Source organism: Diceros bicornis, chromosome 34 (assembly GCF_020826845.1).
Source record: "Diceros bicornis minor isolate mBicDic1 chromosome 34, mDicBic1.mat.cur, whole genome shotgun sequence".
NCBI classification, from domain to species: domain Eukaryota; kingdom Metazoa; phylum Chordata; class Mammalia; order Perissodactyla; family Rhinocerotidae; genus Diceros; species Diceros bicornis.
This window is the reverse complement of record NC_080773.1, coordinates 25,333,246-25,346,348: the sequence shown is the minus strand read 5'-3', so window position 1 is coordinate 25,346,348 and position 13,103 is coordinate 25,333,246. Positions and strand designations below refer to the sequence as shown.

The 13,103-nt window shown below is 53.0% G+C and overlaps 1 protein-coding gene across 6 annotated transcripts in view; it reads left to right on the top strand.

The window, feature by feature from the left end:
- VRK3 (VRK serine/threonine kinase 3) overlaps nucleotides 1-13,103 on the top strand; it is a 38,329-nt gene that overhangs the window by 7,721 nt on the left and 17,505 nt on the right. For all 6 annotated transcript variants that reach the window (XM_058529925.1, XM_058529931.1, XM_058529926.1 and 3 more), the window contains 5 exons: nucleotides 58-252; nucleotides 7,719-7,783; nucleotides 9,941-10,007; nucleotides 11,724-11,808; nucleotides 12,086-12,191. In XM_058529925.1, the coding sequence (XP_058385908.1) occupies nucleotides 58-252; nucleotides 7,719-7,783; nucleotides 9,941-10,007; nucleotides 11,724-11,808; nucleotides 12,086-12,191 (518 nt within the window). The remainder of the gene's footprint in view (nucleotides 1-57; nucleotides 253-7,718; nucleotides 7,784-9,940; nucleotides 10,008-11,723; nucleotides 11,809-12,085; nucleotides 12,192-13,103) is intronic.

Below are 13,103 nucleotides of genomic sequence, written 5' to 3'. Positions count from 1 at the left end.
CATCCAACTTTCTCTCCCGGATGCCACTTTGTCTTTATTCTGACCATCCTCCTGCAGGGTCCTGGAGCAAACCCCCAACCCCCAAAAGCAGCCCGCAGACGGCCAGGCGAAGCCCTCAGACGCTGAAGCGGAGCCGGGTGACCATCTCGCTTGAGGCCCTGCCCACGGGGACGGTGCTGATGGACAAGAGTGGGCGGCACTGGAAGCTGAGGTCCCTCCAGACCAGGAACGACCAGGGCATTCTCTATGAAGGTACGCTCTGGCCAAGGTGGGCAGGTGCTGGGCTGGGCTGGGCCGTCTTGGAGCCAGGGCAAGGGGAGGGGAACCCCTTTCTGAGAGGGGAAATGGAAGTCATATCCCAACTGCAGACCTGCCTCTAGGCAGCTTTATTCTTAGACTAGGGACTGCAAACCTGCTCACCTACAGGGGCCGGGCAGGTAGAGTAAATGAGTGCAGGAGGCTGGGAGTGAGGCAGTTGGGAGTGGTGGGGACTGCGGCGAGTTGGAGAGCACGTGCCCTCTGTAAAGAGAGCACTCTTCTTCAGCTCCCCCTACTGTTATCATGTGGGAGTGCAGGCCCAGTGTGGCCAAATAAGGACAATGATGATTGTTCTGTGTACCCTGCAGAGACAGGATGGACACCCCCCCAAAAAAATTTGGTTTGACCTTTGAGACTGATGATGTCACACACACCAAACGATATGAAGGGTTTATGGCTTGCATAATTGAGGTCTGTGAGGAGAGCAGGTCTGAAATGCCCTGAGGGAGCAAGGAAAGGCCCCTGGCCTAGGTTTTTCTTGTGGTTAAGGGATGGGGCCGGGGTAAGGGTTCCCACACATGGGCCAGGGCTTCATGTGGTTTGAGTCTCTCACCAGCACCAAAGGAGGGAGTCCCCGGGCTTTCTTATCAGCTTGCCAGATGTGGGGCGGGATAGGGAAGAGGCAGGGCCGGGCTTACAAGCTGTCAGTAGTCAAAACATCAGAAAATGGAGTCCGACACCTTGTTACAATGAAGAAAATAATAACCGAAATGGACGTATTAGGATTAATCAACCTAACATTTATTGAGTGCTTACTCAAGGCCAGGCCCTGTTCTAAGCGCTCTATGTGATTTTGGGGGGATTTTTGCAATTTTTTAATTGCAAGTTGAGATAATTGAGATAAAATTCATATAACATCAAATTCACCATTTTAAAGTCTACAATTCAGTGGATTTTAGCATATTCACTATGATGTTATGCAACCATCACCCCTAATTCCAGAACATTTCCATCACCCCAAAAGGAAACCCTGTACCCATTAGCAGTCACTGGTGTTCCCCCTCTCCCCAGCCCCAGGCAACCGCTAATCTACTTTCTGTCTCTGTGGATTTGCCTGTTCTGGACATTTCAGGTAAATGGAGTGACACGGTATGTGGCCTCTTGTGTTTGGGCTCTTTCCCTTGGCGTGGTGTTTTCAAGGTCCATCCATGCTGTGCATGTGTCAGTATTTCATTCTGTTTCATGGCTGAATAATATTCCAGAGAGTGTATGGGTCACATTTGGTTTGTCCATTTATGAGTCGGCAGACATTGGATTGTTTCCACTTCTGGCTGTGATGCATAAGCTACTGTGAACATTTGTACAAGTTTCTACGTGACATGTTTGCTTTACACTTAATTCAGATCATTCTCACAACAGCCCTGTGACATCGGCGCTGTCATTATCCCCATTTTGTAGATGAGGAAAATGAGTCCCAGAGATGTTCACAATGCCACAGATCTGGCTCCAGAGATCTTCCAGGTTTTCAGGAAAAGCCGGAAATCTGGATTCTGATAGGAAATCTTTGATTTGGAAGTGCTGGCCGGCCAGATAGACGTGCAGGCAGTTTGGGCCTCAGGCCTCCGGTTGGCCATCTCTGCCATAGAGCCTGAGCAGCAGGGCAGGGCAGCCCGCGTTGGAGACAGACTCCACCCTGCGTCTGTCGTGGCTTGGCTGCACACACTGAGTGAGCCTCTGCCTCGATGGCCCCACTGGAAAAGTGAGAGATGGTGCCCCGCCCCGCCTGCCTTCTGGGGCTGTTGGTCCTGAATCCTGAGGGGCTGGAGGCAAAGAGCTTGGAAAACTGTAAATGGATCCTCTGAGGCAGAGGTAGGTAGTGTTAATAATGGCAGGACAGAAGGACAGGGAGGAGGAGAGGTGGAGGAGGGAGGAGAGCAGGAAGGAACACTGGGGAGCACCCACTCTGTGCCCGGCCCTCTTCCAGGCTCTCTGTGTATTAACCCACTTACTGCCCCCAGCCACGTTATGAGGGAGAACTGGGGCACAGAGAGGGCAAGCCAGTGGCCCAGTGTCACACAGCCTGGAAGTGGCAGAGCTGGGGTTTGAACCCGGCTGGTCTGGCTTCTCAACCATTACACCACAAGAGAGGGAGAGAGAATGAAAGAGAGAGGGAGGGGGAGAGGGAAGGAAGGAATCAGGATGAGAAGGAACGAGAGGAAGGGAAGGACAGAGGGAGGAGAAAGGGAGAGGCAAAAACCAACAGCAGGGAAGAGGTTGGGGAGAGAGAAGGGTGGGGAGAGACCGAGAAGGCAGGGAAGCAAGACAGACAGGGCGGGAAGCATCTGAAAGGAAGAAACCACACGGGTCCTCACACTGGGAACCCACAATGAAAGTGCAGGAAGGACATACTCTGGGCACTGTGTCTTCACCCTTTGTGTCTCGGGGGAAATAACAAACTCCTCCCAGCCCCAGCCTTCCAGAGTCATTCATTCCTCAGCAGACACCTGCCAGCTGCCGGGCCCAGGGGCTGGGTGTGGGACACAGTGGGGGAGGGGAGCTGCATCTGGATGTCCCTCAGGGCGGCGTCACCCAGGGCAAGTGGCCCTCGCCTTCTGCCAGTTTGCACAGTCATGGTGTGGTAGAATTTGTCTTGTGTTTAAAACAGTAAGAGTGAAACAGCAGCAACCAGAATTGTGACTTTTGTGACAGCGGCTGGTGCTTTAGCCCACTCTGTGCCTACCTCAAGTTCTTTCCATCTATAACTCATCTTATTCCCATAACAACCCTCCGAGTCGGCACTCTCTTTTCCTTTGGCAAATACTGAATTACAATGTCATCCTTCCTGGTCTCCCTGGAACAATCTGGGAGAAGCACACAGATCCCTGCAGCTGCTCGCTGCGGTGTGCTCGGAGAGTTGCTTGCGAGAAGCAGCTCGGGTTCAAGTCCAGGCCTGCCCTCTACATCGATGCCCTTGTGGTCTGAGGTTTGGGGCTTGTGTCCATTTCCTGTGGCCGCTGTAACAAGTTACCACAGATTTAGTGGCTTAAGACAGCACACATTTATTCTCTCACAGTTGTGAAGGCCAGAAATCCGAAATCAGTTTCACGGGGCTAGGGTGTCGGCAGGGCTGGTTCCTTCTGGAGGCTCCAGGGGAGAATCGGTTTCCCGCCTTCTCCAGCTCCTAGAGCCGCCTGCATCCCTTGGCTGGTGGCCCCTTCCTCCAGCTTCAGAGCACATCACCTCAGTCTCCGCTTCCATCGTCACATCGCCTTCTCTCCTGTAGTCAAATCGCCCTCTGCCTCTCTCTTTATGAGGACCCTTGTGATTATGCTAGGGCCCCCTGGATTATCTAGAACAATCCCCGCATCTCAGGATCCTTAATTTAATCACATCTGCAAAGCCCCCGTTGGTTCTCTCTGCCTGCAGCCCCTTAACGCGCCTGGCGTGTCTCTCCCGACGGCAGCCCTGAGCCTGTCTCTGTTCCTCGGTGTCAGCTGCTCTGGGAAAATGGCCGCCTCCCTTTTTGAGGGGCCTCCCAGGGATCCCCTAGAGCTTGTTTTATGTAGAGTAGCCCCCCCTTATCCATGGGGGATACGTTCCAAGACTCCCAGTGGGTGCCTGAAACCGCGGATAGTACCAAACCCTATATATCCTATGTTTTATTCTATACATATATACCTGTGATAAAGTTTAATTTATAAATTAGGCACAGTAAGAGATTCACAACAACTAATAATAAAATAGAACAATTATAACAATATGTTGTAACAAAAGTCACCATAGATCTTAGCAACTTCAGCATGTAATTTTTTTCTTTCCTTATTAAGTCGAGAACTTTCACCTTTTCATTTAAAGGAAGCACTTTATGGCTTCTCTTTGGCATATCTGAATTGCCAGCATCTTACACTTTGGGGCCATCAGTAAGTAAAATAAGAGCGCTTTGAACACAAGCACTGCAATACCGGACAGTCGATCTGATAACCCAGACGGCTGCTAAGTGACTAATGGGCAGGTAACGTGTACAATGTGGATCCACTAGACAAAGAGATGATTCACATCCCAGGCAGGACGGAGCGGGGCAGCGTGAGATTTCATTGTGCCACTCAGGACAGCACACAATTGAAAACTTAGGAATTGTTTGTTTCTGGAATTTTCCATTTAATATTTTCAGACTGCGGTTGGCTGCAGGTAACTGAAACCGTGGAAGGCAAAACCACAGATAAGGAGGGACCCTCTTATAAATTAGGCAGGGGTTTCTTGGCCTCACACCCTTGGCATTTGAGTGGACGATTCTTCGTTGCGGGGCCGTCCCGTGCACTGTATGGTGTTTAGCAGCATGCCTGGCTCTGCCCACTGGATGCCAGTCCCACTCCTGCCCTCCCCCATTCGTGGCAGCCAAAACCGTCTCCAGACATTGCTAGGTGCCCGCTGGGGGCAGAACCGCCCACGGTTGAGAACTGCTGAGCTGGGCCGTCCCAGACATGCCCTCTAATTGTGGGGAGACTGACAGCTGGTACCTGTCGGGGGGAATCGCTATCATTTTATAAAGTGCCTTTCAAACTGTGCCCACGACAAAAAGGTTGGGGCAGAGACAGGCATGCCACACGAAGGCATGGCAGAGGCAAAGACTCAGAGGCCAGAAATCTGAAAACCTGAGCAGGAAGCGCCAGGCTCCTGGGATTCCTGGCAGTGAGAGGGGGCATGGGGTGCCCAGGGTTCCCGGCAAGGCTTAGGGAGGTGGCAAAGCGCAGCCAGACCATGTGGGCTGGTCTCCTGCCTCTGCCGGCAGCTAGTTGTCTGACCTTGTTCGCGTGACATCATGACCTCCTGCCTCAGTTTCCCCACCTGCAAAGTGGAGATCGTAATAATACCGACCTCACAGGGCGTGGTTGGGAGAGTTAAATGAGTAGAACGATGCTCAGGAAAATAGCCAGCACTGTATATGTGTTATTCTGGTTATGATGAATCCCAGAGAGCATTCTTGTTCCGAGCTCAATGTCACCTGTCTTTTGGCACCCAGAGGCTCCCACCTGCCTGTCAGCCTCAACTTTGCATCTGGCGCATGTAGGGACTTCCATATATTGGGTTTGCATCAAGCAGGGGTCTCGCTAGGTCACAGACTCTGGAGCCCCGGGTTTACAGCCAGGCTCTGTGGGGGCCCTTGGCCAAGCCCACTGCCCTTTCTGGGCCTCTTTTGGCTCCCCTCTATAGTGGGAATTGCCCAGCTGACTCCCCGCACTATAGGCAGGAGGGCCAGCTAGAAGAGTGGAAGAGAAAAGCCCTTCACAGTCTGTGGAGCAGTGCAGCCAATCGTATTGAAATTGCCAGCTGTCCCTGCGTCTGAGTGCCAGGCACGTACGTGTCATCGTCCAGCCACGGGGGTACCTCTGTGAGACACATACTGTTGTGCCTGAGGGGTGCCACAGCTCCGGGATGCCCCTCGACGATGCCCCCAAACCCCCTCCCCATAGCTGGAAAGGACCCCCTTTCCCCTGAGATCTCTGCCGTCCCGCATTTCCCTCTCTTAGGCTGGGCCCAGGTCACCCTTGGCCTTGAGTCTGTAAGCCCTGGTTCCGGCCCCACTCCAGCTGAAGCTTCTTGAGGGCAAGGATGGCTTCTAGGGAACTTCGTCACCTCCTTGTCCCTTAGCCCAGCCTCTTAGACAGCACCAGCCTGATGATTAAGGAAGAGTGGGAAAGGAGAGACAGAAGGAGGGAGGACGCAGTGAGCCAACTGGGGTAGACAGCGATGGTGCGGTTCATGGGCTCTGGCGTGAGCTAGACCTGGGCCGAGGCGGCTCTGCGCCTTATGGGCTGTGGGCCCTCGTGCTAGTTATGGTGTTTGAAAAGCTCCGCACACTGAGGGCTCCCGGTATGCCTGGCGGGGTGCTGGGCTCTGGGACTGTGAGTGGGTTCACTGATCTGCTATGATCCCCCCTCAGCTGGCACTCTTATTATCCCTCCTAGCCCGTCTGAATCCTTGCATCCACTCTTGGGGTGGGCTTCATTACTCCTCTTTTACAGACGTGGCGATGGAGGCCCAGAGAGCTTTAGCACCTTGCACAAAGTCACACAGAAATTTGATGGAGGGGCTGGGCTTGAACCCAGGTTGGCCTGGCACGAAGCCTCCCCTGTCACTTGGCCTCCCTAAGCTTCAGATCTCTCATCTCCTTTGTCAAATGGAGCTAACACAACAACCATGGCAACAGCAGTAATAATAACATAAGGGTAGATCTGCTTCCTAGGGCCGTGGCGAGCGTTAAAGGAAACCGTGTGTGTAAAGCGCACGTTTAGCAGAGGGCCGGAATGTTGCAGGGTTTGTAATTAAGTAGCATGGGACATGCGTGCAGCGTGTTTATGAGGAAGAGCCCCAGCTGTCAGTACCCGTGGAGGAAGAGGAAGGAAGCGGTGGGGGGGGGGGCAGAGGGAGAAATAGAGCCTCGCTGCAGCCCCGTGGTAACCTCAGCTGGCCCCGTGGGGGCTCTGGAGCAGAAGTGGTCCTTCAGCATGGTTCCATGTTGGGCCATCACAGCCAGCCTTTATTTCCCTCTCCATCGGCCATTGGCTATGGGTGGTCCCTGGATGTGCAGCTGAGGGGATCCCTGAGGGGCTGAAGGCTGCCTGTGACGGCACCCCCGGGCGGGGCAGGGCGGGGCTGGGGCACCTAGTCCCTCCTCGAAGGGGATCTGCATCCACCACATGGTACTTACCCATGTTTGTAGATAAATGCATGCAGCTGGTGCCTCAGGGGTCCCCAGGACCGCCCCGAGGCTCAGTGATGGGCTAGGAGGACCCACGGGCCTCGGCATGGAGTCGTTCTCACGCCAAGATTCATCACAGTGAAAGGACACAGAGCAGTCAGCAGAGGGATAAGGTGCATAGGGTGAGTCCAGGGAGACCAGCGCACGCTTCCAGAATCCTCTCCCCGTGGAGTCACCCAGGATGCACAGCGAGGTGTGACGACACGTGTGAAATGTTGTCTACCAGGGACGCTTGTTAGAGCCTCAGGACCCAGGGTTTTATATTGGGGGCTGATCACGTGAGCATGCTCTGCTTGGCATGTACCAACGTTCTAGACTCCCCGAAGGAAAGCAGGTATTCAGCATAACAGTTTGGGCACAGGGAGCCCCTCTTATTGGTTAGAGAGTGCTGCACCCTCCCAAAATGCGGGTTCACAGATGCTAGCCAAGGGCCAGCCCTGCGAGCAGACCTTTCCAAGAAGAGCAGCCTCGGGCCTGCTGGGTTAAGAACCCTTTTTGCAGAGCTGGACGTTAACAGAGGGAGAAAGAGAAAGAGAAGAAAGAACCAGTTGGAAAATGGGAAGGAGCGGGTCTTGAAAGCCAAGAGTGCGCTGACCCCGTGGGAGCCAGGGAAGCAGAACTGCTGCTCGTTACCGGGGAGTCTGAGGACGATGACTCTCCTTCCCCGCGATGATGACCTCGCTCGTTTGTCCCTTCACAGCCGAGCCCGCCTCCACCTTCGCCTGCGAGTCCAGTCCCCAGAAACAAAGATTCTCGCTGAAACTAGTGAGTGGCCCCGGGGGACAGCGCTGAGGGGGGGGCCTGGGGCTTTGGCAGATGCTCCCTGGACCTCCAAGCCCCTCTGTGGGCGGGGGTAGGCAGGAGAGCATGGCCTTGGCCTGCAAGGAGCGGTGGGACCTGGGGTGGGGCACGTCTTCCTCTGGGCCTCAGGTTCTTTGTCATGTGGGGCCCCTCAGAAGCTGCAGGCAGGTCCACCCCGGGGCCCCGCCTCTGATCTTTTTTGTGTGTGTGTGAGGAAGATCAGCCCTGAGCTAACATCCATGCCAATCCTCCTCTTTTTGCTGAGGAAGACTGGCCCTAAGCTAGCATCCGTGCCCATCTTCCTCCACTTTATGTGGGACGCCACCACAGCATGGCCAGACAAGAGGTGCGTCAGTGCGCGCCCAGGATCTGAACCCGGGCCGCCAGCAGCGGAGCACGCACACTTAACCGCTATGCCACGGGGCCAGCCCCTCTGGTGCTTTCTAGCTATGCGATCTGGGCAAGCGCCTCTCCTCTGAGAGCTGTTTCCTCATCTGTGAGATGGAGCCAATAGTACCCACATCACGTGGCCCACTTACCCACTACCTCCAGCCTCATAGCTGGTGTTTATTAAGGGCCTACTGTATACGACTGTGCTGGCTGTTGGGGTCCAGCAGAGAACCAGTCAGATGGGAGGAGTCAGTGAAATCACACATGACCTTAGCATACAGGAAACATGTGCTCAAGGGGGCCGAAAGGAAAAAATAAACCGTGAAAGCGAGAGCAACCAGGCGGCAAGTCGCATCCTTCACAGAGGAAGTGCCTCATAACAGGGCATCGTCCTGGTCGGTAGCTTCCTCATCATCCCTGAGTGCTGGAATTACAGGTGACTTTTATGTCTTTCCTTTCATTTAGTCAGATTTTCTCAGCCCCCAGAAAAGCGGGACAGCCCGGCTGGTGCCCTCCCTCGGCCTGAGATGGAGCCAGCTTTGTGAGTCGTTCCAAGCCAGGGTTCCGGAGCCAGGCTCACCGATGAGTGACAGCGCCAGCTTGTTGAGAGCCTGGTCTATGCCCGCCCCTGGGCTAAGAGTTTCACGGGCAAGCCTGTGGGCTGGTTACTGTGTCCCCTGTTTAACAGATGAGGAAATGGGGACTCGGTCACTTGCCCAGGGGCACCCCACATGCAAGTTCCTTCGTAGAAAGAGTGACTGAATGGCACAGCTGGGATTCGAACCTAGCTCTTTTTGACCCTGTGCTCTTAAGAACCCAGCTGTGGGGGCCGGCCCAGTGGCATAGTGGTTAAGTTCACGTGCTCCACTTTGGCGGCCTGGGGTTTGCAGGTTCGGATCTCAGGCGTGCACCTACGCACCGCTCACCAAGCCATGCCATGGCAGGCGTCCCACATATAAAATAGAGGAAGATGGGCACACGTTAGCCCAGAGCCAACCTTCCTCACCAAAAAAAAAAAAAAAAAAAAAGAACCCAGCTGTACTGGATTGTGTTGTGTTTAATTAAAATATTTGGTTTGACTGCTAGAAAAAAAATGACCCGTTATTAATAATGGCTTAAGCAAAAGTACTGTTTTATTGCTCTTTCTCTTAAAAGTCTGGGGTGGTGGTCCAGGGCTGATATGATGGTTCTATAAACAAGGCGCCCACTTTCCTTCTCCCTTGTTGCTCCAACATCCTCAACCCAACTTCATATCGTGAGCTGAGATAGCTGCTCCAGCTCCTCCTGTCTCATCTACATTCCAGCCAGCTAGAACAGAAGAAGAGGAAGGGGAGAGGCTGCCCCAGCCCTTTAAGGGTATAACTTGGAAGTTGCCCATATCTCTTCTGCTTGCATCCTCATTGGCCAGAAGTTGGTCATGTGGTCATTCCTCACTGCAAGGGAGGCTGGGAAATGTAGTTTTTAGCTGAAGGGCACATGTCTAGGGAAAACTTGTGGATCCTATCATAAAAGAAAGAAAAGGAATCTGGGCAGTGGGAGATAACTTGAAGTCTCTGATATGTGTTTGCATGCAGCACCCTAGGGAATTTGGTTCTGATGTGCGGGACTTGATGGGGAACCTGGGTTGTTGCTGGCATCACTCTGGGGTAATACATGGCCAGTGATGACATGGGAACCCTTGTCTACGAGATTCCAGTGTGACAGCCTTCTCCCCTTCTTGTCCCCTACTAGGATGCCAAGGATGGGCGCTTGTTCAATGAGCAGAACTTCTTCCAGCGGGCCGCCAAGTCTTTGCAAGGTATTCCACCGGGATGTGGGTAAGGGGTACCAGCTTAGTCAAAACAACTAACTTCTCCGTGAAGGAGAGGGAAGGGTAGGGATTAAAATAAAGGCCCAGATTTGCTCCTGTCACCCCTTGGGCCTCAAGCCTCAGAGGGCAGGCCACATGGGCTGAGACCAGCTCGTACCTGCTCTTCAGAGCCGAGCATTAAATATTCAGAAATACTGTAAGCCTGTTGTCAAACATAGCCATTATAAAACATTAATTACATCAACTTACAATCAAATTAAGAACAAGGGTAATAAATACTCAAAATTCATCACTTCCAATTATTTGTCTATATTTTCTATTGTCTATACTCTTTTTTTTTTTTTTGTGAGGAAGATCAGCCCTGAGCTAACATCCATGCCAATCCTCCTCGTTTTGCTGAGGAAGACTGGCCCTGAGCTAACATCCATGCCAATCGATCTTCCTCCACTTTATATGGGACGCCGCCACAGCATGGCCTGACAAGCGGTGCGTTGGTGCGCGCCAGGGATTCGAACCCAAGCCACCAGCAGCAGAGCACAGGCACTTAACTGCTATGCCACAGGGCCGGCCCCCTATTCTCTATACTCTTGAGGTTGTTTGCATTCATTGTGTTTGTTTGGTGAAAATAACTATATACTGGCATGCTGCCGCATCTCTTCCCAACTCCACATTCCATGATCTCATATCTGTAGCTTGAAATTGGCCATGATGGGAAGTATTTACACCATGGAAATTGGCAAACACTACAAATCAGGGCTATTTTTCCCTGGACAGCCAGTTGTTAAACTTTTATCAGCACACCGCCGGATCTGTGCCACCCAGCTGAGGTTCTGGAAGATGGACAGGCATCTAGTGACACTGTGGCTGGTGTAGACATTTCCTTATCTTATTAGCTCTACATGTGAATTCAGAAGTTATTCTGCCATTCTTATCCCTTCCACTCACTGCAGATTTGTCTGTGCTTTCGCCCATGTTCACACTCCGTCACCTGCAGTCATAGATTACAGACATTCAGGGGTCGACCATGCCCACGCTGTCACCACCCACCTCACTGTCACCCACCCATGGAGATGGCCTGGGCTTGGGTGCACTCTGCTTCTGGTCTGAGAATGGGCTGTTGTCCATTGTGGGCTGGTGTTACCGCACAAAGGGTGTGATTTGCTCGCCGCGAGACAAAAGCCAATCGTCAAGAGGCAAGATGGTGGAAAAGAAAGGGCAATTTATTACAGCTTGCTAGCAAGGGGGAAGATGGCTGACTGATGTCTCAGAGAACCATCTTAAGGGGGCACAAAATCTTACAGCAGTTATATATGCCGATGGGTTATAGGGGAGGGGGTGAGGAATGTTGACCCTCGGGTGTTACAGACTGGGAGCGCCACACCAGATCTTTCAGTTTTCGCTGATGATGGCTGTCAGCATAGACTCTCTGTTCAGGGGTCATCACATTCCTAAGAAACTCAAAAGAACAAAGTCATCTTCTTATCACAGCTGAGAGGTACATGCACAAGCAGGGGTTGGAAAGTCCACAGAGCAGTTAGATCTCCTGGAGGGTGCATAGCCAGCTGGGTTAGTTAGTCAGAGGTCGTTCCAAGTTACAATGGGGTTTCTTTTCTACAATATGGCTTCCCTCACGTCAACCGTGTCTTGAGCTGGTATCACCGGAACCAGGTGGGCTCTGACCTCTCAGGCCCCTGCCTCCCACAGTGAACAAGTGGAAGAGCCTGCACTCCATCCCCCAGCTGGCCGTCCCCACCTGTGTCGGTTTTGGGGTTCACCAGGACAGGTACAGGTGAGTCACCTCACTTGCCACACACCTCGCTGGCCCTTTTCTTTCTCTCCCTGTCATGTGCCCAGGCATGGTTGGGACCCTGGAGCCACTGACCACTTAGTTGCTTCCTTCCTTTCCCCAACTTTGAGCCAGGCTGATCCCCCACCGGTCAGAACCCTTAATCTCACCTGAGACCGGGACCTCGTAGGCACCCAGCCACAGTCCATCCTTGGTGGCCTGTGTTCCGCCCCCTCCCCTGGTCATCTCTCCCACCTCCTGGGATACTCATGTCTTGCAGGTTCTTGGTGTTCCCCATCCTGGGGAGGAGCCTCCAGTCGGCCCTGGATGACAACCCCAAGCACGTGATGTCAGTGAGGTCTGTGTTCCAGATGGCCTGCCGGCTGGTATGTTCCTGGGAGTTGCTGGCTCCCGTCCAGAGGGTGGCACACTGGGTCCTAGCTTATGAGTCTGTTGTTCATTGATACATTCTGCCTGGGCCTCCCTTTGCTGGGCACTGGGGGCTACCACACGACTGACATAGAGGAACACTAGCCATTAGAACCAGAGTGACAAGCATTACCATGAGGGCTGTTCAGGAGGCCATGGGAGTTGGGGCTCCAGCCTCAGACTGAGGGGTTCACTTGGGCTTACTGGTGGAGGTTGTTTCTAAGCCAAGAGTCAGAAATAGCAAGGTGCTGGGTGGAGTGGGAGTGGGGAGAATATTCCAGGCCAAGGATACAGCTTGGGCAAAGGCTTGTATGGGAGAGAGACCATAAGGCATTTGTTCAGTCATCCACTCCTTCATCCATCGTTTCATTAAATATTTATCAGGTCCCTTCTGAGTGTCAGACACTGTCCCAGGGGCTGGGACTAGAGTGGGGAGCAGCCCAGACTTGGTTTTTATGTCAGGTGAGAGAGGGTAATGTTAAATTAAACAATTGCACAGATTTGAAAAGTGCGCTGAGTAGAAATGTCCCCCGGCTGTGATGGAGAATAAGAGGACCCAATTTAAATTGCTAGAGGGGGCTGGCCCCGTGGCTTAGTGGTTGAATGCGCACACTCCACTGCTGGCGGCCCGGGTTCGAATCCCGGGCGCTCACCGACGCACCGCTTCTCCGGCCATGCTGGGGCCGTGTCCCACATACAGCAACTGGAGGGCTGTGCAGCTATGACGTGCAGCTATCTGCTGGGGCTTTGGGGGAAAAAATAAATAAATAAAAATTATAAATTGCTAGAGGGATGAAAGTGGCAAAGGGTGACATATTAGGTGAGTGCCAAAGGTCTTTATGCTTAGGGTGTCTAAGCATAAAGCATAT